The sequence below is a fragment of the Globicephala melas genome, chromosome 5 (assembly GCF_963455315.2).
Source record: "Globicephala melas chromosome 5, mGloMel1.2, whole genome shotgun sequence".
In the NCBI taxonomy this organism is placed as follows: domain Eukaryota; kingdom Metazoa; phylum Chordata; class Mammalia; order Artiodactyla; family Delphinidae; genus Globicephala; species Globicephala melas.
This window is the reverse complement of record NC_083318.1, coordinates 46,980,982-47,006,728: the sequence shown is the minus strand read 5'-3', so window position 1 is coordinate 47,006,728 and position 25,747 is coordinate 46,980,982. Positions and strand designations below refer to the sequence as shown.

Here is a 25,747-nt window from a genome sequence, read left to right as displayed (position 1 = left end):
CTCAAGAATCTTGAAATGAGGGTATATGCTTTCCCAAAAAGGAAGGCATTGGGATGGATCTGAACAAAGGCTACAGACAACCTTAGCCACAGTTCATCCATTCTCTTCTTCAGCACAAGCACAAGCACAACAGGCAGACATAAAATTCACATGTACACACATGCTGTGGTACACGGGTTGTCCAGGATGTCATTACCCTAACACACCTTTCTTAACACATCTGAAAATGACATCAATAAGAAGCTGTAAATCAACTTGGAAACTCCCATGACGTTGGAATTATATGTTAAATCAAAGTTCTCCATGACTGTTTTCATCGTGTATCATCATTAGTACAGTTTTTTGAGCATATGTCCCCACCATTTATAATTTATTCACGGATTTATACATTAATATTACAGTACCACTATACCATGGAGAATTCTAAACATAGACAAAAGTAGAGAGTTTTCAAAGTTGAGAGAAAAATTTAAATAGAAATTTAAATAGAAAATTCTAACATTTTCTTCCTATATCTAGGGCCATTCTATCACACACAGCATCTCTGTGAAAAAATTTTAAAGGCAGCCTCTCAGTGGCAGAAATAGCCTAATAAGCAAAGGCCAACCTGGATTTCCTTTCCCATTCTCCTCCTCAGCCAGGCACTTGTATGCAGCATCCAATATGCACTGCAATTTTTAAGATCACTAAAAAGTAGATTATTGTAAGCAATCTTTGAAGGATGCATATGCCACACTAAGGACACTGAATTAAATTACAATGGTTTACTGAATGTTTTTTCTAGGAATGATTGTCATACCTGGGGAATATCATACAAGTGCAGGACATGCATTCAGTCATTGGGGAAAATATCTCTGGTGTGTACCATGCCAGTTATTGTGCTGAGCGAAGGGCAAATATCTTAGACTAGATTCAGTCTACTTTTTAGCTCAAAAGAGAGACAGATGAGAAGAACAGATACATGATAACTACATTAATGGGGGGGAGGGGTGATCAGGTCACCCAGACAAGGGACACATCATCTAGCCTTGAGTGAAGTGAAGCCCAGTGAAGGTAAATTCTAAGCTGAGCCCTAAAATAAGAGAAGGAAATAAAGATACAGATTTGAGGCAGGGAAGCAGTGGCTGATCCTGAAGACTTTACAGTTTTCCAGTATTTAGGTTATTGTGAGAAAAGATACATGAAAAAAAATGAGGGACTAGGGGGCTTCCCTGGTGGCGCAGTGGTTGAGTCCACCTGCTGATGCAGGGGACACGGGTTCGTGCCCCGGTCTGGGAAGATCCCACATGCCGCGGAGCGGCTGGGCCCATGAGCCATGGCCGCTGAGCCTGCGCGTCCGGAGCCTGTGCTCCGCAACGGGAGAGGCCACGACAGTGAGAGGCCCGCGTACCGCAAAAAAAAAAAAAAAGAGGGACTAATACAAAACACTACCTTTCTTCTGCAAACTGTAAATATAATTTATGAGTAACACATGAAAATAGGCTGACAAGACAAAGTTTGGTGACATTCACTTAACACATGTTTATTGAGCACCTAGGATATGTCAGATACTCGTCAGGCTTTAGGGAACCAATAATGAGTAAAAACCCATGCTGTTTTCAGAAGCTCTAGTGAAGAAAGCATTCATAAAAATAGCCATACACATACACAAGCATTTAAAAACTATATCCTGGGGCTTCCCTGGCGGTACAGTGGTTAAGAATCCACCTGCCAATGCAGGGGACACAGGTTCGAGCCCTGGTCTGGGAAGATCCCACATGCCACGGAGCAACTAAGCCTGTGCGCCACAGCTACTGAGCCTGTGCTCTAGAGCCCACGAGCCACAACTACTGAGCCCACGTGCCACAACTACTGAAGCCCGCGTGCCTAAAGCCCGTGTTCCGCAACAAGAGAAGCCACCTCAATGAGAAGCCCAGGCACCGCAATGAAGAGTAGCCCCCGCTCACCACAACTAGAGAAAGCCCACACGTAGCAGCGAAGACCCAACACAGCCAAAAATAAATAAATAAAATAAATTTAAAAAAATTTAAAAGTATATCCTTATAGTATGGGGATGTGTAAAGAGAAGGTGAGTTCATCTGAAGGAGCAAGGAAGGCTTTTCCAGAGGAAGTCATGTTTGAACTGGAACATGAAGGCTCTAGAGTAAACTAGGGATATTATGGGACAGTGACCGGGTATAGGAAGGCAGCAGGGGGCTGAGTAGGTAGAGCCACTGGCCTGGGAATCTGTATACGCGAAGGCCCTATGGAAGTGAAAAGCATGGATTATCTTGGGAACCGCATGTGCTCATGCAGCTGAGCACAGAGAGAAAAAAGGAGGGTGAAGAAAGCAGGATAAAGCTAAAGAGTGAGGGGTGGGTGTACAGGTCTAAGACCCACAAAGAATGGGGATTCATATCTTCAGGGCAAAGTCATGAACTGAGAGAGTCCTTTACTCTCAGGAGCTCACATTGAACTCCTCCCTGCCTCACTCTCTCCTTTCCTTCAGCAAACACTGATTGAGCATCTACCAGTCTGCCATTGTGATGTGCTACTTTGGATGCTGAGGATACCACCATGGAGAAAACAGACTGAGTCTCTGTCCTCGGGAAACTCACATTTTCGAGGAGGAGGCAAGTAAAGAGATCTGCAAAATAGCATAACTGATATCTACATCACAGGCTGCTGTGAGGATCACAGGAGATTGCATGATTACACAGTTTATAAAAGGTCAACTGTTTTGTTAAAGAAAGAACTTGATGAGTTTTCTTCTTGGGTGTATAAACTTAGATGTGACAATCAGGCACCCGTGAGGATTCATAATGTAAATATTTGGATCGGAACACTGGAATACAGATGAGACAAAGATGAAATAAAGAAATTCTGACCAAGAAAATACAAGTGCAACTACTTATAGCAAGTCCGTTTCATGTGCTGGGCCTTACACACACTTCATTTTTAATCATCTCAAAAACCTGAAAGGTAAGTTTTATTATCCCTACATGTGAAAATGAAGCACAAATAAATCAACAAATCTAAGAGGTTCAGTTTTATGCGCCGAAACTAAAAGTTGCTATAATAGCAACTTTTCTAAATTCCTACAGTAAAATCAAATGAACAATTGAAAACTTTTAAGTTCTTAACTGTAGCAGACACTGTTGATTATTTCCTCACATCAGTCAGCGCCCCTTCCTCTTTCCTGATAGAATCCTAATCTGATTCACTTACCCATCCATCCAAAAGTCCAGAGAGATACCTTAACTAGTCTAAATCAATCACTACCTGCCATTTCTTTGGCAACCTTTGTTCTAAAGTTATACATTTTACCTAAATTGTTTCAGTGGATTGAAAGAAGGGATTCAGAATCCACTGGGCAGGAGGAAATATCGCCTCCCGTCTCTCTGTCTTTCCCTTTCTTCTTTTTCTCTCTCGCTTCTTTTTTCCTCTTTCTCCCACTGCAATATGAACCAGTGGGATTCCAACATGAAGGCTTAAACGATGGCCATTTTGAGACCAGGAGCAAAGCCTTAGCATAAGCTGCCCTCGAGGATGGAAAAGTGAAGAGAGAGAAACAAATGAAACGCTACCTCTAAGTTTCTTGCTCAGCGTGATCATAATTTTCCTTATTATTGAAGCCAGATTCAGACAGGTGTCATTCATTTGCAACTGAACCCATATAACTAATCCACCAACCACAACCACCTATTTTACATCTTACTGAGGAATTCAACAAGACTTTAAAATGGAAGAGCTTTTCCAAAAGCAACCACAATAAGCTGGCTGACCTGAAATATTATCCTGGGTAGAGAGCATTTCAGAAAATAAAGTGAAATATTCTCATTTTCAAGCACATGTGTAGAGTACGTGAATTCAGTGAAGTGTCAGTGTTTCTAATAACTAGTGATATTTATGGAGAATTTATTAAGTGCAAGCACTTTGCTGACACCACAAACTAAATCTTCACAGCGACCCAGTAACATATGTAGTATATTATCTTCACCTAACAGGTAAGGAAACCAGGTCAGAGACTGTTTCCCACCCAGCACACTGCTAAAACTAGAGTTTGAACTCCATCCCACAAAATCTTGGCTCTCTCTACCATAGCATGCTGACTCACTTGCCATTTTTTAAATTCTAAAATAAATTAACAACATAACGTTCCCGTAATAAACACGATGGAATACAACAACTGCAGGGCTTTTTGTCTGGACACTGATTTAGCAATCTGCATAAACATGCTCTGGTTCTGTCAAATACGAACTGTTTAAAAATCAGATACAATATTACTGATTAAAAAAAATTTTTTTTTTCAGACACAAGTTTTCTGTTTCAACGATAGAAATGTGACTTGGAGGAAAAGAATGTAAAGTCCTTACTATTTGTATTTAATAAGCATTTATCAAGCCCCTACTACATGCTCAGTGATATGATAGGTGCTTTGGAAGGCATATAAGTGAAAAAGACTTAGAACCTGCCACCAGAAGCTTGGATTCTAGAAGGAGAGAGAGAAGAAAAAATTAACTATGATAAAAGGAAACTGTTACATAAAACTAACAGAGGCCTAAGAAAAACTATGAGGCAGGGCTGCAAAGGGAGCAGGCTCAGATTAAGCGCTCCAAAAAAAGCCTCAGAGAAGAATTCATTTGAATTCATTATCAAAGTCTTCATGTAAGCTCATTTAGTCAACAAAGTAGTCCCAACTTTGGGCCAGGACCTAAGGTGACTGAGATAACTAACGTATGACCTCTGCTGTAACAGCCTCTTGAGACATAAGGCATACTGTTATCAAAAAAGGGGGTGAGCAGTATTCTGTCAGGTAGTAAAGGAGAAGGAAGAGGGATAATCTGTGTGAGGCTGCTGTGACCTCTAAATGGAGAGTACTGTTTGCCTGAGGCATTGAGTTAATGGGGTCACATTTTCCTGGGTGAAATCAAGGAGGCCTTCACTGTGGAAGAGGCATGATCTGGATCTCGGAGGGTGAATAGAAGCTTGCCTGATGAAGAAGGCAGAGGAAATACCAGAGGCAAAAGTCCACAGGCTCAACAGTAGCTGACTTAACATGTGTAACTCTTCAAGTACATGGTATAATAAGAGAACATCAGGAAACAAGAATGATAAATTGGGACCACTGAGGAAACCTGAAAGCCAAGGTAGGAGTTTAGACTACAGACCCTGGTGTTAGTAAAGGTTTAGAGAAAAGTAACTGTTCTATTATTTACCAGCCTTATTACAGTGGGCTAGTAATTCAGTTAACCACTGTAGGCTACAGTTATTTCATCTGTACAATTGAAGCAATGATATATATTTATCTGAGTTCCTGTGACTGTCATGGGACAATGTTTTGCTAAATCTAAACTGCTATGCTTATAGACTAAATGATTTTGACTGGGGAAAGGACCTAATCCAAGCTGTACTTTAAGAAGATACCTCTGGCGGCTTCCCTGGTGGCGCAGTGGTTGAGAGTCCGCCTGCCGATGCAGGGGACACGGGTTCGTGCCCTGGTCCGGGAAGATCCCACATGCCGCGGAGCACCTGGGCCCGTGAGCCATGGCCGCTGAGCCTGCGCGTCTGGAGCCTGTGCTCCACAACGGGAGAGGCCACAACAGTGAGAGGACCGCGTACCACAAAAAAAAAAAAAAAGAAGATACCTCTGGTTGAAGAAATCCTGGAGCAGGGGACCCTAGTTAGGAAGTAAAAAGACAGGGAAAGGAGAGGATGGATGGGTGTGGTTGTCAGGAGCTAGAATCAACGGAACTTGAGAGTCTGGATAAAGGAAGAGGAAATGAGTCAAGGTGACACGAAGCTTCAGGTTTGGATCTGTGATGGGACGAGTAGAAGACAGAGGAGAACAAGCTCTCTATAAGCACCTATGAAGAGTTAACAATGCATCAAACACCGTGAAGATTTTAAATAGATTATAAGGATCATGGCTTTTGTAGCATTTTTACCTAATTAACGGAAACTCTTGACCCCCGTCCAGTCAAAACATGTGGTAACGAGCACTGCACTGTAATCAAATGCCAGCCTGCCACTTGGGCAAATTACATGATCTCTTTGGGTCTCAGTTTTCCCATCTGTAATTTGGATCCCCTTCATATTGCTGAAGATCCAGTGAGTAACTATTAATACGAATAAACCTCTGAGAAGAGCTCCTGGGTCATGTGCTGAATCCATGAGAGTGACACAGCTGACCTCAACATTTCCACCCTCTCACCACCACTTCCTTCAATCAGAAAATATTTGTGGAATGAAGGCTGTATTAGAGTAAAGCACCAAAGTTTCTACAGACTTGTTCTACAGCCTGCCTCTGGCCATACACACGAAATATCAGTGTGTTTATCCCATGAAAAGAAAAAAAGAGAAAAAGGTGCTCTGATTTGGGGCAAGAAGAATAACAGTGTAATATGGTCTCCTGAGTTGTTTGTACAAGCTACAACTAAATCAAGACTATAGGCAGAGAACACTCCCTGGGGGCAAACTTCAGTCTGTCTGCTAAACGGTCTATCAGGCCAAGATCGGCAGAGGGATGCTAACCTTTGCTGCTGCTGATGGACTCACCACCAACCCAGTCATAGGCTTCATCAATGACTCACACTCAGTATCTCACCCTCCTTGGTACACTTCCCTTCCCAGCTTCCCAGCTGAGCTGTCATGATGCACTGTCTCTATAGGGCTGGAATTGCTAAGATAAGATAATGGCCTTTTATGTGCAGGCGCTGTGAATTCCTCTCCATCCCTTGTACAGGGAAGACAATTTAAGTGGAAAGGAATAAATTGCTCAATTTAATACAGTGACCAAACACAAAAGCCTAATCAAAATGTCAGAAGTACTTGCTCTAGAATGGCAAAGAATTGTGGAAGCACACTAAATGTGTGAGCTGTGCCTTAGCAACCCAAGCAAGGATACAAAATGATGAGATGAAACTAGCCGCCTCAATTGCTTCCTATTATTTTAGCAATTTCAATTTTGTAGTTAATTCGGTAGCACTATTGCTTTATTTGCAAATTACACAAAATCACACACACACACACACACACAAATGTGTAAAATATTAGGAAAGAATTTATAAATGCTATCAAAGATGCTGTAGAATAGCCTTTTCTAGACACTCAATATCACAGTGAGGAAACTGGTACAAAAAGCCACCTATGTTTAAGTGCATATCTTACATTGACATAAGATATGTTGATTGAACAAGTTTACTAATTGCTACTCTTTTTAAATTTAAACACTATCAAGGGAGAATAAATGCAAAGATACTAAAAAGTTAAAACGTCAGATGCTTTTGGTAGCTCATTTGGCATGCAAGATGACTGTGGATCCTTGTACTGCCTGCACTTTTATTTCAGCTTACAAATATTTACATGTCCACTATCTGTGAAAACTGCTCTATGGTGATAGAGATGAAAGTGCCCAAACCCTGGAGGGGTGTACAACCTACAGAGGGGATTTTGTTAACAAACTAATAAGGATAATATAAAAATTAAACTATTTCTATAATATACTAGACTTAGTCAAATATCTTTAACTCCCTAGGCTAGAGGTGGATTGATCATGGTAAAAAGTCAGTAAAAACACCTGCATATTGGCAGGTATCTACTGTTTGGTATTGCACAGCCACACAAAGGAAGGGCCCCTCTCCCCAGGTGGGTGGTGGCACCCTCTGAATGGCAGCAGTCTCTGTAGACAGGAAGTAAAGCAGTGTCTGGTTAGTAGCAAAGCCAGGCGGGACTTTCAACATTCCAGAAGCAGGACTGCGAAGGTAGAGAACGCCATGAAAATGGAGAACTCATGAAACAGATGAGAAGAAAGAAGGAAAGAACAAGCAGCTTGTGATGTGTCTCTGAACAGTTAGGCTTCCCATTCTAGTACAGAGGGGCTTGGGGGGAAGGGCAGACTCAGTCAAAAATCAAAAAGCAATAACAAATAATTTTAATAGATAATGGTAAATGTTTGGTTATTTGCCCTTAACCCATTCAAGAGTTGTTTTTGTGAAAAATATTTAACATCAATTAAACTCTGGCAGATAGGTTACATATTTTAATCCTCTCAGTGACTCGGTGACATTGATGCTCTAATTATTTCCACCTAAGGAAGAGGATGTTGAGGTGGAGAGGTTAAGTAACGTCCAAGTCACACAGTTAGGAAGCTTGGAAGCTAGGCTTCAAATCCTGGCAGTCTGCTGCAAAACCTGTATTCATTCATTCAACTGTTATTTCTTGCGCAACTACTACTATGCTCTGCCTTCATGAAACTTGCGTTTTAATTGGGAGGGAAAGACAACCAGATAAGTAAAACACACAATATGATAGATGGCGATGGAGCATAAAAGAAAAACAGGGAAGTGGGAAGACAGGGTTGGGGTACTCGGTTTCCTCACACAGAAGGAACCCAAACTATGACGCAATGGATTATTTTGATGCTTATAATAAAATCTGAAGAATGTGCTTGTAAATGCTGAATAATTTGAAGTGATTATTTCGATTAAACCCATTTCATCAGGCTCTGAAGTAGTTATGTTTTAGCCATAACCTGGTGTTTTCTTTGATATCTTTTCCCTATTTAATATAAATAAGAATTGGCATTCAAGCAACATGCTAGGTGAACTAACAGAAAGGACAACAATTTTCTGTAATGACCAGTATAAGTATCCTGTTGAGAGGTACCTATGAGGTACAAAACTGTCTTAGGAGATTTCAATACTATTAATTTTTTTTCTTTTTTCTTTCTTTCCTGTCTTTAACCTAATCTAATCTAAATTATTTTGTCCTTTAGTCCTTGGAGACATGGGTTTTGGTCGAAAATACTGAACATATGAAACTCTATGTTGATTTCAAAGTCCCTTAACCAACTACAAATTGTATATAAAATACTTTTAGCTTCAACACTCTGTGGAGTGAGAAAGACTCCTGCAGCTTCACACCCAGCTGAGAGGATGCAGACTTCCCTGTGTTGCTAAAGAATGCTGTGCACAGCGGGCTTCAGGTGTTACAATGACAAAATCAGGGAAAAGAGAAAGAGTTAAGTGATAAAATGTTCTCAGTCATTAAAACAGAGTTCAGTGGCGCTGTGTGTGTGATAGAGAAATTTAGATCCTTGCATACGAATTTCAATACCTTAGCACTGGTATCTGCTTATACGTGTGTGTGTGTGTGTGTGTGTGTGTATACATATAACAAATGGTTTTATATATCTCACACACACACACACACACACACATAAGCAAATACCAGTGCTAAGATATCAAAATTCTTACCCAAGAATCTAAGTTTCTCCATCCCTAGAGTTAACAAACGAATACCAAGTTTACTTTCAAAGGTGGGCTGAAAAGAACAGATTTATTAGACCAATGCACTATAAAGAGTTGTTTACCTGACCATGTTGGTACAAGAAAAATAATATTAAATTTCAACAATCCATGACTAAAAGTTTTTATTTTTAAAAACTCTCAATGAGAATGAATGAAAAGTAGTTATTTTTTGGAACAGCTAAAGGCTGCTCTTGCTATTTGGATTAACTGGTATTAGTGGGGGAAGCAGGGAAAAGGGGGGCCTGTATAGTCAAATAACTTTGAGAAACAAATTTTTTAAGTTAAACAGATTTCTTCATTGCAAGATGCCTTGGAGATTAACACACAAGTGTCCACTGCAGTCACCACAGGGATACGACTTTCATTATTTCCCAAAACATCTGACCACAGAATACTTTGCTCTTGGATCATTGGAGAGCACATTTTAGGAATCACTGCTTTGAAATATAATACATATAAAATAATCAGCATAGCAACAAATACAAGGCACTAAATTAACATATGCTTGAGAATTGGGGAGAAGACCTATACCTAAAATAAAAATCTAAATCTGAATCATCTTATAAAAATACAACGAAAGTAAGTACACCTTGTAAGTACATATGACACTGATGATGTGAATATAACATTTATTTGGAAATAGCTAAACCTCTAGCAAAACGTGTTTACCTATACTTTAATAGCATTATTCAACTTGGTCACTTAATTTAGAAAATAAAGCAATATCTGGACTGTATTATTGTTGATTTATATCATTCTTCTCTCTTTAAATTAGCATATGGTTTTTGAATGGGAAAGAGTTAAAAGAATAACATTTGTCCATTTTAATAACATTCCTTTATAAGTATGATTCTTTTTTGCCCCTCTGTCATATTGAGGTCAAGTTCTTCATCTGATTTTGATGTAGTATCCCATCTTAGGCAACAGAATGATATCTGATAACTCAGAAAAGAACAAAAAGAAATGTTGATAACAGTGGTACTGCCCATTGTGTAATTCTTTGCTATAAGATTAACAAGAATAGAAGAAAAATTATTTCAAGACCCCCTCAGGTGAAAACTCTTGCCCTGAAATACTCTGAGTAATACACTTTGTGATTTTTAATGTAATTACTGTAGCTACAAGTGTTATTCTTTTTTGTCCAACTTAGCTTTTCCAAACAGGCTATTTGCTGCAGTAATTTCTCACACTGCAGTAATTTCCCGCGTTGCAGTAATTTCCCGAGTCAACTAAATTCCAGAGGATTACATGGTGGGTGGGGATAGGAAAAAAGGTATTTCCTTTTATCAAATGTAACTATGTTGCCTTCTCATTCCATCAGTTCCTCTGTAATAAAAGAATCCAGGGTGGTCACTTGGACTACCTGATTAACAACTTTTCTTGAAACTACTCATTATGTGCGGAATTCATTCTCCTTAAAGAGAGGGAAAGAAAACCACACCAACTCTGAGAGCGAGCCTGTCTTTTAGAAACAGACTCAGATTTCAGTTGCCTTCAGAGTATTTGGGTTCTATACATTCTATTATCCTCAAAAAGTCAGGAAAATTAATTGTCCAGGGTGCACAGTCCATTTAGTAGGGTGAATTACAGAAAATGAAGGCCCCTGCTCACAAACCTGTTAAAATCAAAAGATAACACAAGTATGAACATGAACACCTGCGTCAACCATTATTCTCCCTTGATTTGCCTTGTTTGATTTTTAACTCATTTCTTCATGCTACCATTAGTGATGTTTGAGAGGCAGGTGATTATTGAAATTACTTCAATTACACACCACTTATCTCATATTGAGGGATTATCAAGTATCAGGATAACCACTTAATACTTCATAACCATCAAATCTCCCAAATCTCCTTCAATTGTTTTTTTTTTTAACCTAAGTCTTCAAACAATTTACATTTAATAGCAAAGCCATGCAAAATGTAAGCAGGTTATATTTATCTCATACAGAAACTGCTTTTATTTTTTAAACTGCAAATAGGAAAGAGAACAAAATCATTCATTCACAATCTCATCATCTTATTCCTGGTTTATCACCATGAATAATTCCACCATTATAGTTCTTGCAAGTCCCGTGAAGAGTTCCCTATACATTTTTGAAAAAGAGCTAGAGCAAATCTTTGATACATTTTTATTTCCTCTTCTTCCCTCAGTTATGTTTGCACATTCCCTAAAGACCAGGAGACGTTATGCTGAATTCTTGTCTCTCTCTTATATGAACTACCAAATACTTTTATAAGCCAAGAAACTGGTCCTCAAATCAAGTACCTTTACTTAGCATCTGCAGCTAGTGACCAGCAGAGTTAGGAATACAACTAGTATGTCTTTTGACTTCTGATCCACATGACATATATTTCATTCCTAATTCAAACTATTGTTAGTGTCTTTTTCAGGCGGAGTTCCATCAAGCATTCAGTTGGAAAGTATTTATTAATCAGCCTGCACTAGGCTAGATGCTGTATGTAAAACAAAGACAAATGTAAGACAGGAGTCTTGGCAAAGTTAACACATGTTTTGAATAGAAAATAATACCGAACAGCACATTGTATGAGACAGATAATAATCATGGTAGCCCATATAATAAAAAACAAAAAATACTTAGCACTTACTATTGTCAAGCATCATACTAAGCTTTGTTCATTTAGTGAATAATTTATTCTACACAACACCTCCATGAGGTAAGTTCTAACTATCATCCTCGTTTTACAAGAAGGAAAACTGGGGCACAGGGCAGGAAATTGAGTGACATTCCCAAGTTTACCCATTAAGTGATTCAAATTTTGGCAGTCTGAGTCAACAGTCTGTACTCAGAACCACTACATTATAATTAATGATCATTTGGAGGTAACGAAAGCAGTTGAGAAAGGTTTGATAGAGGAGGTGAGGCTTACATGAGGATGGCAGACTAGGCTACTCCAAATTGGAAGCAAGGAAGGAGTCCAGAAATGTGCTGGGAATTTCCAATCAGTAACAGGAAAATGTGCTCGCCTGGAACATAGCATATATGCTGTGACAGCCATGAGAAAGTTAAAGTCTAAAGCAGAACTAGATTGTCGTGGGGATTGAAAGTCAGGCAAAAGAGTTTTACGCAAAAGGGAAGTTAATTTTAACTACCTAATCCCCGCAGAGTGGACTAGAGTATTTCTAGATATTGTATCTCCCAATCTCTTATAAGCAGTGGTTTTAATAGAATAACTATCAAACATATTTGTTACAGTGTAATTGTTTGTATTTAGAATAGTTATTACTATTCTTAAGAGGCAAACCTGGAGACTTTATCTAAAATAAATCCTGAAATCTTTCCCCTTGGTTTCTACTTAGAGATTCCAAATAATTAATGCATAAAGGTTTAACACTGACTTTTTCTCATATAAGAGCATATCGTTGCTTTCTTAGTGTAAAAGCAACAATTTGTTAAATGAAATTTCCTATAATTTCCCTACCTATTTATTCTTCAAACATTTTTGAACATTCACAAAATATTTGTTTCCCTAGCTCTCAGTATCCCCATCTCCAACTATACACACACACGTGCACGTGCGCGTGTACACACACACATACACACCTGCACACAGCACCTAGTTGGCTTGGAATTTCAATTGGTATAAAGAACTACATCGTTTAGAATATACTAGTTATCCAGTATCTTAAGTAACCAGATATCGTCACTCCTCTCTCTCTTTCATACCTTTTAACTTTTGAGCATTTTGTGTCTTATAACTACCTCAATCAAAATGTGGGTATGTGTGTAAAGGAGATAACATTTAAAGCAATATTCCTACTTGGGGGTTTTGTTACTAGACTCTGGATGGAGAAACAGCTTTGGGAAGAAAAAAAATCACGTGGGTTAAGAAAAAAAGAGAAAAGTTTTAGAGAAATGCTGAAACTTGATAGAAGTAAGGAGAGCATATAACGTTGTACAAAGTGGCTATGTAATGCTGAGTAGTATTTTGTGAATGAGAATATAATTCTTGGTTCAAAGCAGGGCAAGAGATTTTTTTTTTAACATCTTAATTGGAGTATAATTGCTTTACAATGGTGTGTTAGTTTCTGCTGTATAACAAAGTGAATCAGCTATACATATACAGTTCCCATATCTCCTCCCTCTTGCGTCTCCCTCCCACCCTCCCTATCCCACCCCTATAGGTGGACACAAAGCACCGAGCTGATCTCCCTGTGCTATGTGGCTGTTTCCCACTAGCTATCTATTTTACATTTGGTAGTGTTCTATTAAGAGATTTTAATAACATTCAAGCCTCCTTGCACTCTTTTACCATGAATAATACAGAAAGCAGGTTTTATCCTGAGGCATTTGAATTTAAACTTAAAAAAAAATGGGAATAAACATGTTTAGTTGCAATATGAATAAAAATAGTGTACTTACAAAAACTACACTATAATGGTATAATCATTTCTGGAAAAATTAAGAAAGTTTTTACTTTAACAGCAAGTAACAACAAATATTTTTTAATATTTCATATATTAAAATACGAAGTTGCATACCTAGATAAAATGAGAAGAGTAACAGATATAAATTTTTTAATAATTCTTTTAGAAAAAGACAGTGTTACTGAGTATGCGGCTACCCTTGGCAGTACATATTATATTGTCCAAATATTATCAATTTGTCTCAAGACCACTCTATCTTAGGGAATTGTTTTTATAAAAGATCAGGAATAAGTGAAGGCATTTGACAGCATCAAATCTTTTAGCAATTAATGAAGTAAATCTGAATTTTCATATTAATGGCATCATTCTTCCTATTGTCTATGTATAAACTTCTTGCATCATATGAGAATAATGATCTCTAATTACATAATGATGATGATAATATAATAACAATGTACCTCAACCCCTGACCCCCGCCCCTAGAATCATTTGACAATGTTTACCTATTTTGACCCTTATTCTTAAAACAATGTAACTATAGTGGTAGTTTAAAAGATGTAAAATTCATATAGTTAATACTGTAAATATATTACACCTAAGGTAAATTAATTGGCAATTTCAAATGTTTTACAGCAGAAAGTTTAGAATGTAAATTAAATAACATTTAAATGCCAGATGTTTACATAGAAATAGTGTTTAATTAAGACATACTTTTGAGATACGAATCTAGAAACCTTTTAAATAAGCACACCAGATTTAAAATGTAATTTAAATTAATATTTTAGGAAAAAAAGGGTCAAGGTTAAACTGTTTGTCTTCCTTAAAAAGTGTATAATGTCTTTTGTGTCTCTACTAACAAAAAGAAATCTCAATGAAACTCGGATATTAAAACCTCCCAGGAAACCAACAGTAAAAGCTGCTAAGAATTTCACAACTTTTTTTTTCCTTAGGTGTTAATTAAATGATCATTTAACACTGCAATGTAAACACAACATTTTCATCTCCTGACAGCACAGCCTATTATAAATCCTGGGTAATAAAAGTCTTGGTGTTAATGCTCTGAACCAAGTTCCCACCACACTCTAAGATGCCTTGTCGTGTCTAAGGTTAAGCATCTAGACACAAAACAAAGCTTGCGCCTACTCTACTTCCAGTGCAATTTTCCCATCGCCCAGTGACCTAGGTAACACTTTGAGCAATAAAGAATAAATTTAATTTCTCCAGCATTTTGTGAGGATTAGGAACAATTGTTGGCTTGCAATGACTTTTTATCCTTGGATTCTTTTCCTCCAGAGCATTCCTCTGGTCCTAAAAGAGAATTCTGATGGTTTAAGACATAGAACAAACAAAACTTTAGGCTTTTTTCAATCAGTTGGAACTGTTGGAGGGGAAGCAATCAACCTTTCTCTGTGCTATTCTCAGCTATTCACATACTTCAAGCTTTAATCTTTCACTAGTAGAAGAAACCTATCATGAGGGGGCAAAGCTATCTTTTTCCATTCTGTTTCCAGACTTATTTATTTCTCTTTTCTTTACATCTTTTTTATAAAACACTTAAATCAAGTTGCCATACTTAGCTGTTCACATTCATTTGGGGGACATTTCAAGAGGCACAGATGTTCTCTTAATAACATTTCACACAGCCATGTTGTACCCTAGACCATGGGTATTGCCAAAGACTGGACTTTTTACTCTTCATTGTTTCCTTCTCTAGAGTTTAGGCTTTCTTAAACTCTTGCCCTAAGTTTCTTATATCACAATTTATCAAATGTTTTAAGGTTAACCCTCTATAAATAATTCCTTGATAGCAAATAACTTGGTTGTGGGTAACAGGTAATGAAGAGGACATATACACATTCATCTGACTGCAAAGCTTATGTACATATAAAAAGTATTGGAGTTATAATAAAAACAGACAAAATAAAAATAACTTCAGGCTCAAAGCTATCTCATTATCAATCATTGTTTAAATCCAAAGTGCTAAACAGTTTGCAATTTGAACTGCATTTTGACAAAATGTTTAGTCTAAAAATGCACTGAAAACCACACATGCAGCTTATGTAAAGGTGGCAGGATGTTCCACAGATCAAATCATATTTGTATATTATAAGTTCAATGAACTAATTGTTTTTAAAACTGAAATCTTAGTAATAAAAATGTTCTTTAGCAACACAACGTAAATCTTCTGAATAACTTTCAATATAGTTTACCTATACCTTAAGGAGTTTACTCAGCATTTTCTAACTAATTCATATTTTTCCTTCATTTTGTTATTCAAGACAACACATCATTAAAACGACAATTTAATATGTGGACTAACATAAATAGTTCCTGAATCACAGCCTCTTTTTCTATCCTTGATTCATTTTATATAAGAGTTTTAAAATTATATGAATCATCAACTGGGAGTGGGTAAGAGATCTCATTAAAAACATTCTGGCCTTAATGTAACTTGTGTTGCCAAGTAAGGAGAATTGGAATGATGCAAATGCACATTTTATGCTAATTTGCAGTGTTAAAAAATTAATGTGGTTATGCTTATGTATGTGTTATTACACTGAGAATAAATGTAAGAGAGACGTGAAAGAGAACTGGGAGATTTGCTGACTGTGGGCAACTTGCAAGGACATCTGTGACTATTATTTCATGCTATTTTGCAATGAGAGGATGATAATCCTACAAGCATCATTTCTATCATACTGGAAAGTTGACAATGTTCTTTTGAATACAGAATTTATCTTGTGAATTGAAATATTCCCAGGAGGTAAATATCATCCCCATTTTACAGATAAGGAACCTTATCTCCAGAGGTATCCATTGATTGACAAAGATAGCAAAGCTACTAATACCTGAGTAGGCATTTAAACACTAGTATTTTATGCAACCTCTCATAAAATAAATTGATTTCAGTGTCTTAAAACATAATGTAAACACATTAAAATTAGTTCATTAGAACTAACACACTATGGACACTTGTTCCTAGAATTAATATTTATATAAACTTCAGTCCCCAAATTGTAATCTTGAGATGGCAGTGGCAATTTTATGATTTATAGTCAAATTTTAAAATATTCCCTGATGATGTGTATTGAATAATATCTTTTTGACATGAGAACCATATACTTAAACTCATCTTTCAAAAAAAACACAGTCTCCATGAACATTGTAGGCTTTAATTTACATATTACAGGTCAGATGTTAGCAATGGTTGAGGTCAACAAATGTCCCATATTACAGAGGGCCACACACCATGCCAGTTTTTCTCCCCTGCACCTATCACAGGATTCGCCAAATTCAAGTTGGCTAACCATGAATATTTGCTGGTGGAAACAGAAACATTTACATTTGGGAAAGCAACTATTTAAACTAGTACACTTGAGTGGGAAAGACCTTTCTGCACTTGACTTTCCTCTGCCAGGAACTATGCTGTGGATTTCACACTCAAAAAGTCTAGTTGGTGGCTTGGCAATAGTAGAAACTTGCCGATTTCTGACGTTCTCCAGTAACAAGTCTTTTATTAGTGATCCCTTTGAAGTAAAAACTACCCACAGGAGGCCTGGCAAAAATCTCAAATACAGTCTTAATCTTCACTGCTTTTATAACTTCTAAATCATACGATTGCATGTTGATTTATAAACAAAAGTCCTATTCAATGGCTTGGCTAATTTTTTTTCGTGGCAAGTGGTAATGGCTACTCTGAAGTGTGTCCAGATATCAGTCTATGAAGTGTTTTGTCTACCTATTTAAAAACAAACCTTCGGTTATATAACAGTAATCTCTTTCAATGAAATACTCCTCATATATCTGTTTTTTTAAGTGGCAAGATCAGAGTCCCTTGGGCTCAGTAATAATAAGTAATTAATAAGTTACTTAATAAATAATAAGGGACTTGAGGTTTTAATCACTGACAGTTAACACCTTCCTAAGTGTTATCTCTCATATGAAATCTTTGTTTTCAAAGATAAAGAGTCAATCTGTTCCCCTTAGCAAGGTATCAGTATTAACAATACAAATAGTGTATCCTTGCATCAAATGATGACACAGACAAACCACCTCCGAACAACTTTTCTTCTCCGCACCTGAAGCTCTCTAGCAGTCTCGGCAACAGAGATCAGCGGCAGCTATCATGGCAGCTCCCTGGATGATTAATGATGTCGATCTGGTGGGACCACAGTAACCTTGGCAACTATAACCTGCAATTCCTGCACTACCACTGTCGGATTTACTGTGGCAGGGGCCAAACAGACCAAGAGTAAAATGAAGCAGGAAACTACACACCTGACACCTCTAAGGAGCCCACACTTTAATCAGAGCTGGCAGAAATTAATTCAAGAGGAATTCTGACACAGGCACCATGGCTCTCTTCTGCTTTTATCCTTGAATCCAAGAATCCTGACACTTAATTGGCATCAGAGAACTGGGGGAGGGGGGAGGTTAGTTTTATATAAGTGCAGTATTAAGGTATATTTTGCTTAGATGGAAAATGGATCATTTTGATTTTTCAGTGTCTACCGATACGCTTCAATGTTTAGAAAACCTAAGGGGACAAACGTTTAATTAGCCAAGGTACCCTTTAAATTTAATTTGGTTCCCCATTATTCATACTACCTTCCCAGTGTTACTATTTGCTCATTCAAGTTACAAACCCTGAGCCCAATGGAGATTTAATTCAATACATCAAACACTGAGAGCTTTCTAAAGGTCAAGCCTTATACTAAACCCTGGGGATACTAAAAAAACTGTTTTTATAATGCATGTATACCAGCATTTATAGCATAATTAAAAGAAAAAGAAAACTAATCTACTAATAATTGTCAAGTATACTAGCGGTTATATCTGAATGGTGAGATCATGAATAATTTCTATTCCCACTTACTTTTCTCTTTTTCTGAACTGTCTAAACCTTTTTTTTTTTTTTCTTGGCCACGAGGCATGTGGGATCTTAGTTCACCAACCAGGGATCGAACCTGAGTCCCCTGCAGTGGAAGTGCAGAGGCTTAACCACTGGACTGCCAGGGAAGTCCCCTAAACCTTTTTAATATAAGCATGTGTTACCCTTGTAACTATTAAAAAGCAAAATCAAAAGCTAAGGCTCCTTCTATGAGAAAGGGAAATAAGGACAGCTTCACTGTATATTTGTTATGTTTCACAAATCAATTTTTACCTTAATAGAAATTACGTTTTCCTCTTAAATACTCCCAATAATTATTATCAAAGAGTATCTGGAGAATCTGAGATCCCATCCAACAGCAAAGGAATTGTGATCTGACCAACTGAATTAAGCGCTCAAAATTTATTTGTCTCAGGTAAGGAGTCACTAGGCCATAAAAAGAGTCCTTGGCTTTAAAAATACTACTTATAATGTTAGATAATTTAGTGGTTCCAAAGGTCTCTAGGGAAACACCGCTTGTTAACCAGAAATAAAGAGTTTTTATTTAAAGAAGTAAAAAAAATGAATCACTGGGACCTATGTATTTGTTTGTTAGTTTTGCTTTGTTTTAGTAGATACAAGTGAAAAATGAGTTTCTGCACCGTGGTTTGGCTACTTAAGCTTATGTTAGAAGTCTGGGTAAATATATAATACTCAAAGAAATAAACTGAAAACCACAAAACAAATATTTGTAACGGAATGCTTAACCACAGTACTAGCAATGAAATTCCTCTCTAATGAGCCCAGATGAGTGGCTGCAAACTCTAGCTGGTAAGTCACCTTTAAGGTTATGTTTTTCAGGAACATCTGTATAAGCTACTCATAAATTTCAATCATAATCAACCATTTCAAAAGTCACTGAAATTTCTGTCCGTTAACCAGCTCCTAATTGTTCTGAAAATCATGTTCTCCACTCTTAAACTGATAATAAAAGTGCAACCTCAGTTTTGGAGGAGGAGCAAAGGGGGAGGACAGAGTATCTACATAAGCTAAGAAAACTATGTGCTGTCTCTTAACCTCCAACCTATGGCCCTTTACTTTTCTTTTTTCTTTACTTACACTTTCCATCTGTCAACAAGCGCTTGTAATTTTATTACACTGTCCTGTAGTTTATGCAGAGTTGGTATTATTTTACAGAGTTCTGTTAATGGACTGGATAAATGGTAATGCTATTTAAACTAGTCTCCTGCTCCAACAAACACAGCTGCAACTGTACTACTATTTCTGAGCAAACATCTTGACCTGAACATGGAGTGCTCTCTCAACCCGTCCAAAGAGAAATTGGAGCAGACAGCAAAGGAAAAGCATATTTGGCCGCTAGCAGCAACCAACCGTGTCGAATCATAATTCATATACAGTGTACCCTCTTTTTCTTTTATACTGCATTTAGAGTTTTTTTTAAAAAGCATGTGTGCTTCTTCACCTGGCATCTCATTTTCAGCCAAGAGTCAAATGGCGATTATTCATTACAGAGGCACAAAGAAAATCTGTATAATGTCCAGTTTGCTTAGATTTAATCTAAGCAAACAATGATAAAAGTCAAACATCAGTGTATGAACTATATAGTAAAACAAGTAAACTTTTTCATTGATTATGTATCAGGAAACAATAGTATTAAGAAAGGGTAAAAGATAAAATAAGTTAGGAAAAGAACCAGAGGTACGAATTAGCATTATGCATCAATTTATAAAGAGAAAATAAATCTAAATTTGTTTCTTTCATGAATTCTAGATGTGTATGGCTCTACTGAATTATACAGCAGGGCAACTGTAGATCATTTGATATGCAAATACAGCTACCAGTGGACTTTTCCCTGTCACAACATATTGTCCTGTTGTTTGTCCAAAATTCTGTATCTTTTGTTTGGTCACTTATCCTTCTTGTGAAAGAAAAGTTCATTTTTAAATGAACATTTTAAAGGACATTTTTGTACGTAGATTTGTGCATATTTTTCCATCTGTTAGAACAGTTGTTTCCAGTTAGCTAGTAGGCACCTGTATCATATGAAGAATACTTGAACTTGCATCCTTCCTCTTGGAAATTAAACTAGACAGGCAGCTAGCTTCACAAGCTTTTGTTCCTTTATTTATTAAATACTCTTAATGGTGGTTGTTTAATCAGTTAGTGATCACCATCATAAAAAACTGGTTACATGTAGCTTATAACTTTCCTCTTAAGAGAAAGATCATTGCTAACAATCCACTAGGTCTAATTCAGGTGAGAGAACAGTGCCTCAACCCAAAAGAAGATTCCTTTTTCCTGACGCAGAAAAAAATTACACCTCTATGTTTCCATGTGTATCCAGTGTCTATGTCAGGTGTCAAGTCACAATCAGTACTGAACACTAAGCCATCAAGCTCTAACTTCAGGAAATCAAAGCTTTCAAGTCCCTCTTGCAACTAGTCCCACATCAGAAACAAAATTTTATCTTCCATTACTCCCCAGGGGAAATCCTTTGAGCCAAACAGGCACAACATGACTCTGAACACATTTTCTAGCTGCCTATGGCCCCACTTGTTAACATGCTTTTAATTAACTAGAAAATGTTGCCTTATAGTTTTATGGGTTCTGTTTCTTTAACTCACATGAGGATTCCGAGCCATCTTCTTTCATACAGCAGCTTCATAAAGTTATAAAATCATAACAAAACATAATGGAAAATCCCTTGGTCCATTATATGACATTGTAAAAGGGGGCAAAATATTGAACAGAATATAATTTGCTGATAAGTGATTCTGCACTAGATTATACCACCTGAATCCCTCTAAGAAAATTAATCCAAGTACTTCCAGACTAAAAATCAAACATTCTAGTTTCTCAGAGACAGTGTTAAAGTTACTTCCTATATTTTCCTCTCTTCAGCTTAATAATTTTAATTCTAGCTATAACAGTCATTCCATTTAAATTATATTTTCACAGCTACATAGGAAACAGAAAATTTTCTAGACAACGTGGATTGTTTTTATATGCACATTGTGAGCAAAGTAGTAATTTAATAGCACTCAATGTATACTAGCTTTGAAATCAATTCTACAAAATCCCCTCAATCAAAAAAGTTAAAGCAGAAAGTAGAATCTATTAAAACCATCTCTGTAGCCCTTCTTGCAAACTAAGCACAAATAATTAAATACAAGTATCAATTTATATTCATACATATAATTTTCATAACAGCCTACATCTAGTTTCCTTGGTAAAAATAGTCCTTAGAGAATTCTTGTTAAAAAGGCGGTCTCAAGGTTTCTTTATTTGATTCTTTTAAATTTACTTAAATTGGGTCAATTAACCAGCAGGGAACACAACGCAGAGGAGAAATACTGCTAGGTGACTTTGGCTATCCTTAGAGGAACATAATCAGGAAAGAACTCTAGAGAGAAGACCTGGTATGTAGCTGGCTCCACCTTCACCTGCTGAGAAAATTCTCTCTATAGTCAGCTAAGGTGTCAGGAGGACCTAACACAGAGCCTAACTGAGATACAATGTCGGGGGAGGGCTGTGAGAAGAGGGCCTTCCTACTTCTGGAATTCATAACAACAATATTGAACTAGTAGGCTACCACGAAGCCGTGGCTACAAAGTCAAGTTCAGAAAAAGCAATCTCTTCACTTACCCCACAAGCATGACCATATGGGACTTTCCCCACCATCCAGGTGGGAGCCAGGCTGAGCAATTTATTCTATATATCCCAACGATTTTTCACAACATCCACAAACATCAATAATCATTGTTATTTATTTTTCCAACACTTTGTAGCTTATCTCCCATCTGCACAAAATCATTCATGTGGCTGAAAATCTAATTTTAAAAGCTTTCAAAAGTATATTTTCACTATGCACATTAGGTCAGTGAACAAGCATTCCAGGAAAGAAAAAGCGATTCTGCCTAAAACTCACATTACGTTCCTTCCAAAGTACTTCTGTTAACAGTCAATGACGTATTTGATATGAAACCCTTACAGTCGTTCATATTGCACAGTTTGGAATTCTGGCTTTAAAAGGAACATTTAAGAGGAAATTTACAGTCCTCTTTAAATACCTTATAATAATATTTCCAGACTAATAAACACTATGTGAATACAGAAACAATATCAAAAAAGCTGACATTAAAAACCTCAACTTTACAAGAAAACACTGCCAACTTCCTCTGAAGAGGAAGTGCAGTGGCAATCTTCCCCTTCAGAACTTAATCAAAAGTTTCCATAAAGAAGTCTGGTAAATCTCCCCATCAGGACCAAAAAAGAATAATACAATTACAATAACATATACACGAATCAGTAAATGCTAACCAAATAAAAGAACTGGAACTACTGGAAAACCAATCATAAATTTCCAAAAAAACGAAAAAGAAAAGAGAGCGAAAAGAAGAAAAGAAAGAAAGGCAAACTTTTAATCCATTAATCTACGGATGAATAGATGAATAGATTCCAGGAAAGCATAAGGAAACAGATCCAAAATACATTTAATAAAACGCGAGGTACTACCCAAAGCAACAATAACTATTTCTGTCTACTTACAGTCTGTATAGCTTCGAAGTCCCAAGAAACAGCAACTCAGGAAACAGCTGAAGGTGATTTCTGTTTAAACGCCTTTTGAGAAAAACAAAAACAAAGCATATGTTACATAGAAAGTACCCAACAATGAGACTGTGATTGGGTAGTGTCATGCCTCATCCTGTATTTCAGGAAAGAATGAAACGACATTCAAGAGAATTCAAGCATTGAAAATCAGAAGTTGGTTACACCTTTTGTTACATGACTCTTTAAAGCAATTTTCCATTGTGCTTACTCAGATGATGATTACTGGGGCCTAAACTCTAAATTCACATCCCCTGCAACATCAGTCAACCAGCACAGATGCAATGAAACAGGATTTCTGGACTCAGACTCTGGTGTCTAGGTTAGGCAAGTTCAACATACAGCAGAAATACCATATTAAATGGTGCCCTAAAATAATTCATACGCTGTCCCAAACGACCTAAATTTTCAGCCAAGGTACTGAGGGGAGGTGGAAATTTCATTTTTTTTAGCTTTTCATTTAGTTTCAGAAAAATGTATAAGAAAGTGTCAGCATGGTTTCTACCTCTAGGCAAAATCACAAGAAAACCTCAATCCACAGTTCTTGACTCTTAACTGAATGAGGCTGAGTTATAACTAACAATGAGGGCAAAAATGTTTAAGTAATGTTTTCTTAATGTTTAACTGATATTGGGATGTTTTAAATATTTTAGAAAAGAACTTGATTGCAACTCTAACTCAATTTAAGCCCCGGTACTACATAACTAAGCTCTTTTGGACTATGCACACTAACTAAAGAGTGGCAAAATCTGGCCTTCATGTACTCATATCCCAATCTCATTCGTTTTAAGTGTACAATTTAACATTTCAGTAAAAATAAATATCTATCCTCTCTACTTTTCCCAAATTTAAATAAAATGATGACAAGCTAATGTAAAATGCACACTTAAATGATTTATAAGCTGCTATAGCTCTAGAGGAGAGTAAGGACGTCCAGAAACTAACATCACACTGAAGAAACTTGAGGTGTTTCTTGTGGTAAAGATAAATGTTAAGGTGGCAGGAAAAGAGGGCATATCAATCTTGCCCCCTTTTAAATATGATGACATATTTAAACAGTCATCAGATGGGAGCAGAATTACAGTTATTTAGTCTCTAGAGGGCAGGAATAGCACTAGTAATTATAACTCAAGAAAGTAGATCATAAGGAAGACCTTTCTAAGTATAAAAGATATTAAGAAATGGGATGATCGGCTTTAGGAAGCTCTCAACTCCTTACTCCACATATATTCAAGCAGAGGCTATGCATTTTTTTCCCTGCAACGGATGTAATAAAAAGAAATTCTGCATTAAGTGAAAAGTTGGACAAGGTGAACTTCAGAACTTCTTCCAACTCTAAAACGCCATGAGGCAATGATAGCTATGCTTACCATCTTTTGCTACATAACTCATATTATTAAGAAGTTGGTCATCTATAGAAATACTCTCAGCACTTAATAAAATGTTTGCTCATAAAAATGTATGCTGAGACAATCAGAGGGAAAAATAGTAAAATCAGTAGTGAAAGGGTGGACTTACTTTTCACCTACACTAATTTTGATGAATAAAGCACTTAACAAGGTTAACTGTAAAGTGAAACCAAAAGCTTTTTTTTTTTTTCTTTGCCAGGCATGGTTCTGAGGAAAGAGTACTTCCAGAGTCTACTATTAAACATTTTCAATAAAATATAACTTAATGATGACCTTGTTATATTTTGTCTGAAAAAACAGATTACAAGTATTCACAACAGGGCTAATGAGAATTTGTCTAGGGAAGACTCCCCATTGTCCAAATAGGCAATTGCAATTTTTGAAATGACAGAGATGTGCTTTCATAATCTGATCCAAACCACTGGACTAACAAACATCGTCCATGATTCTCCAGCCAAAACAAGCACGCTCCTTCAGGTCCCCAGCCCCTGCACAGGCAACTCTCTGTACAGAGCTTTCCCTTTTCTCCAAATGGTACTTTCTTACATCCTCTGTGTAATTCCCCTGATTCTCCTAAAGTTGATTCCTCCCTTGCCTGTGTCTCCATATGCCCATAGTATTTGATAAATAAGAGTCCCTCACACTATATTATATTTATTCACACACTGGTCTGATTCCCACTACACTGTAAACTCTTCAAGTGTAAAGGCCATATCTGTGTATTTCCTTCCTTCTTCCCCGGCACTTATTAGGTCCTTAGGAAAAACTGCTCTTTGCATTATGATATAGTTCAGCAAAATCCTAGCATGTGCATTTTATGTTCAGGCAACTTTCTCCAGGCATGTTCCCTAAGGTACCTGCCTTAGGTTTTATGCCACCCTCCAGATAACCTAAGACCCGCCACCAAACCTGCTTTCATGTGCTCTATACAGCAATTGCCTCCTTTCCCTTCCTTCAACCTCCCCCAGCCATGCCATTCTCAACATCATCTAGAAATTGGAAGGAATTCAATATGGTGAAACAAATTCAGATACCCAAGTGACTGAGGGCTGCTACTAGATTTCTTGTTAATGGGTCTACATTGGTCTCATTTCAGATACTGTAAGAAAGTAGATAATTCAGATACGGTGCAAGCAGTGTCTTTTCTCAATTTTTTTTCA

The 25,747-nt window shown here is 37.1% G+C and overlaps 1 protein-coding gene across 2 annotated transcripts in view; it reads right to left on the bottom strand.

Annotated features, from left to right (window-relative positions):
- Positions 1-25,747, bottom strand: part of SLIT2 (slit guidance ligand 2) — a 382,749-nt gene that overhangs the window by 342,695 nt on the left and 14,307 nt on the right. For both annotated transcript variants that reach the window (XM_030864309.2, XM_030864311.2), the window contains exon 4: positions 23,119-23,190. In XM_030864309.2, the coding sequence (XP_030720169.1) occupies positions 23,119-23,190 (72 nt within the window). The remainder of the gene's footprint in view (positions 1-23,118; positions 23,191-25,747) is intronic.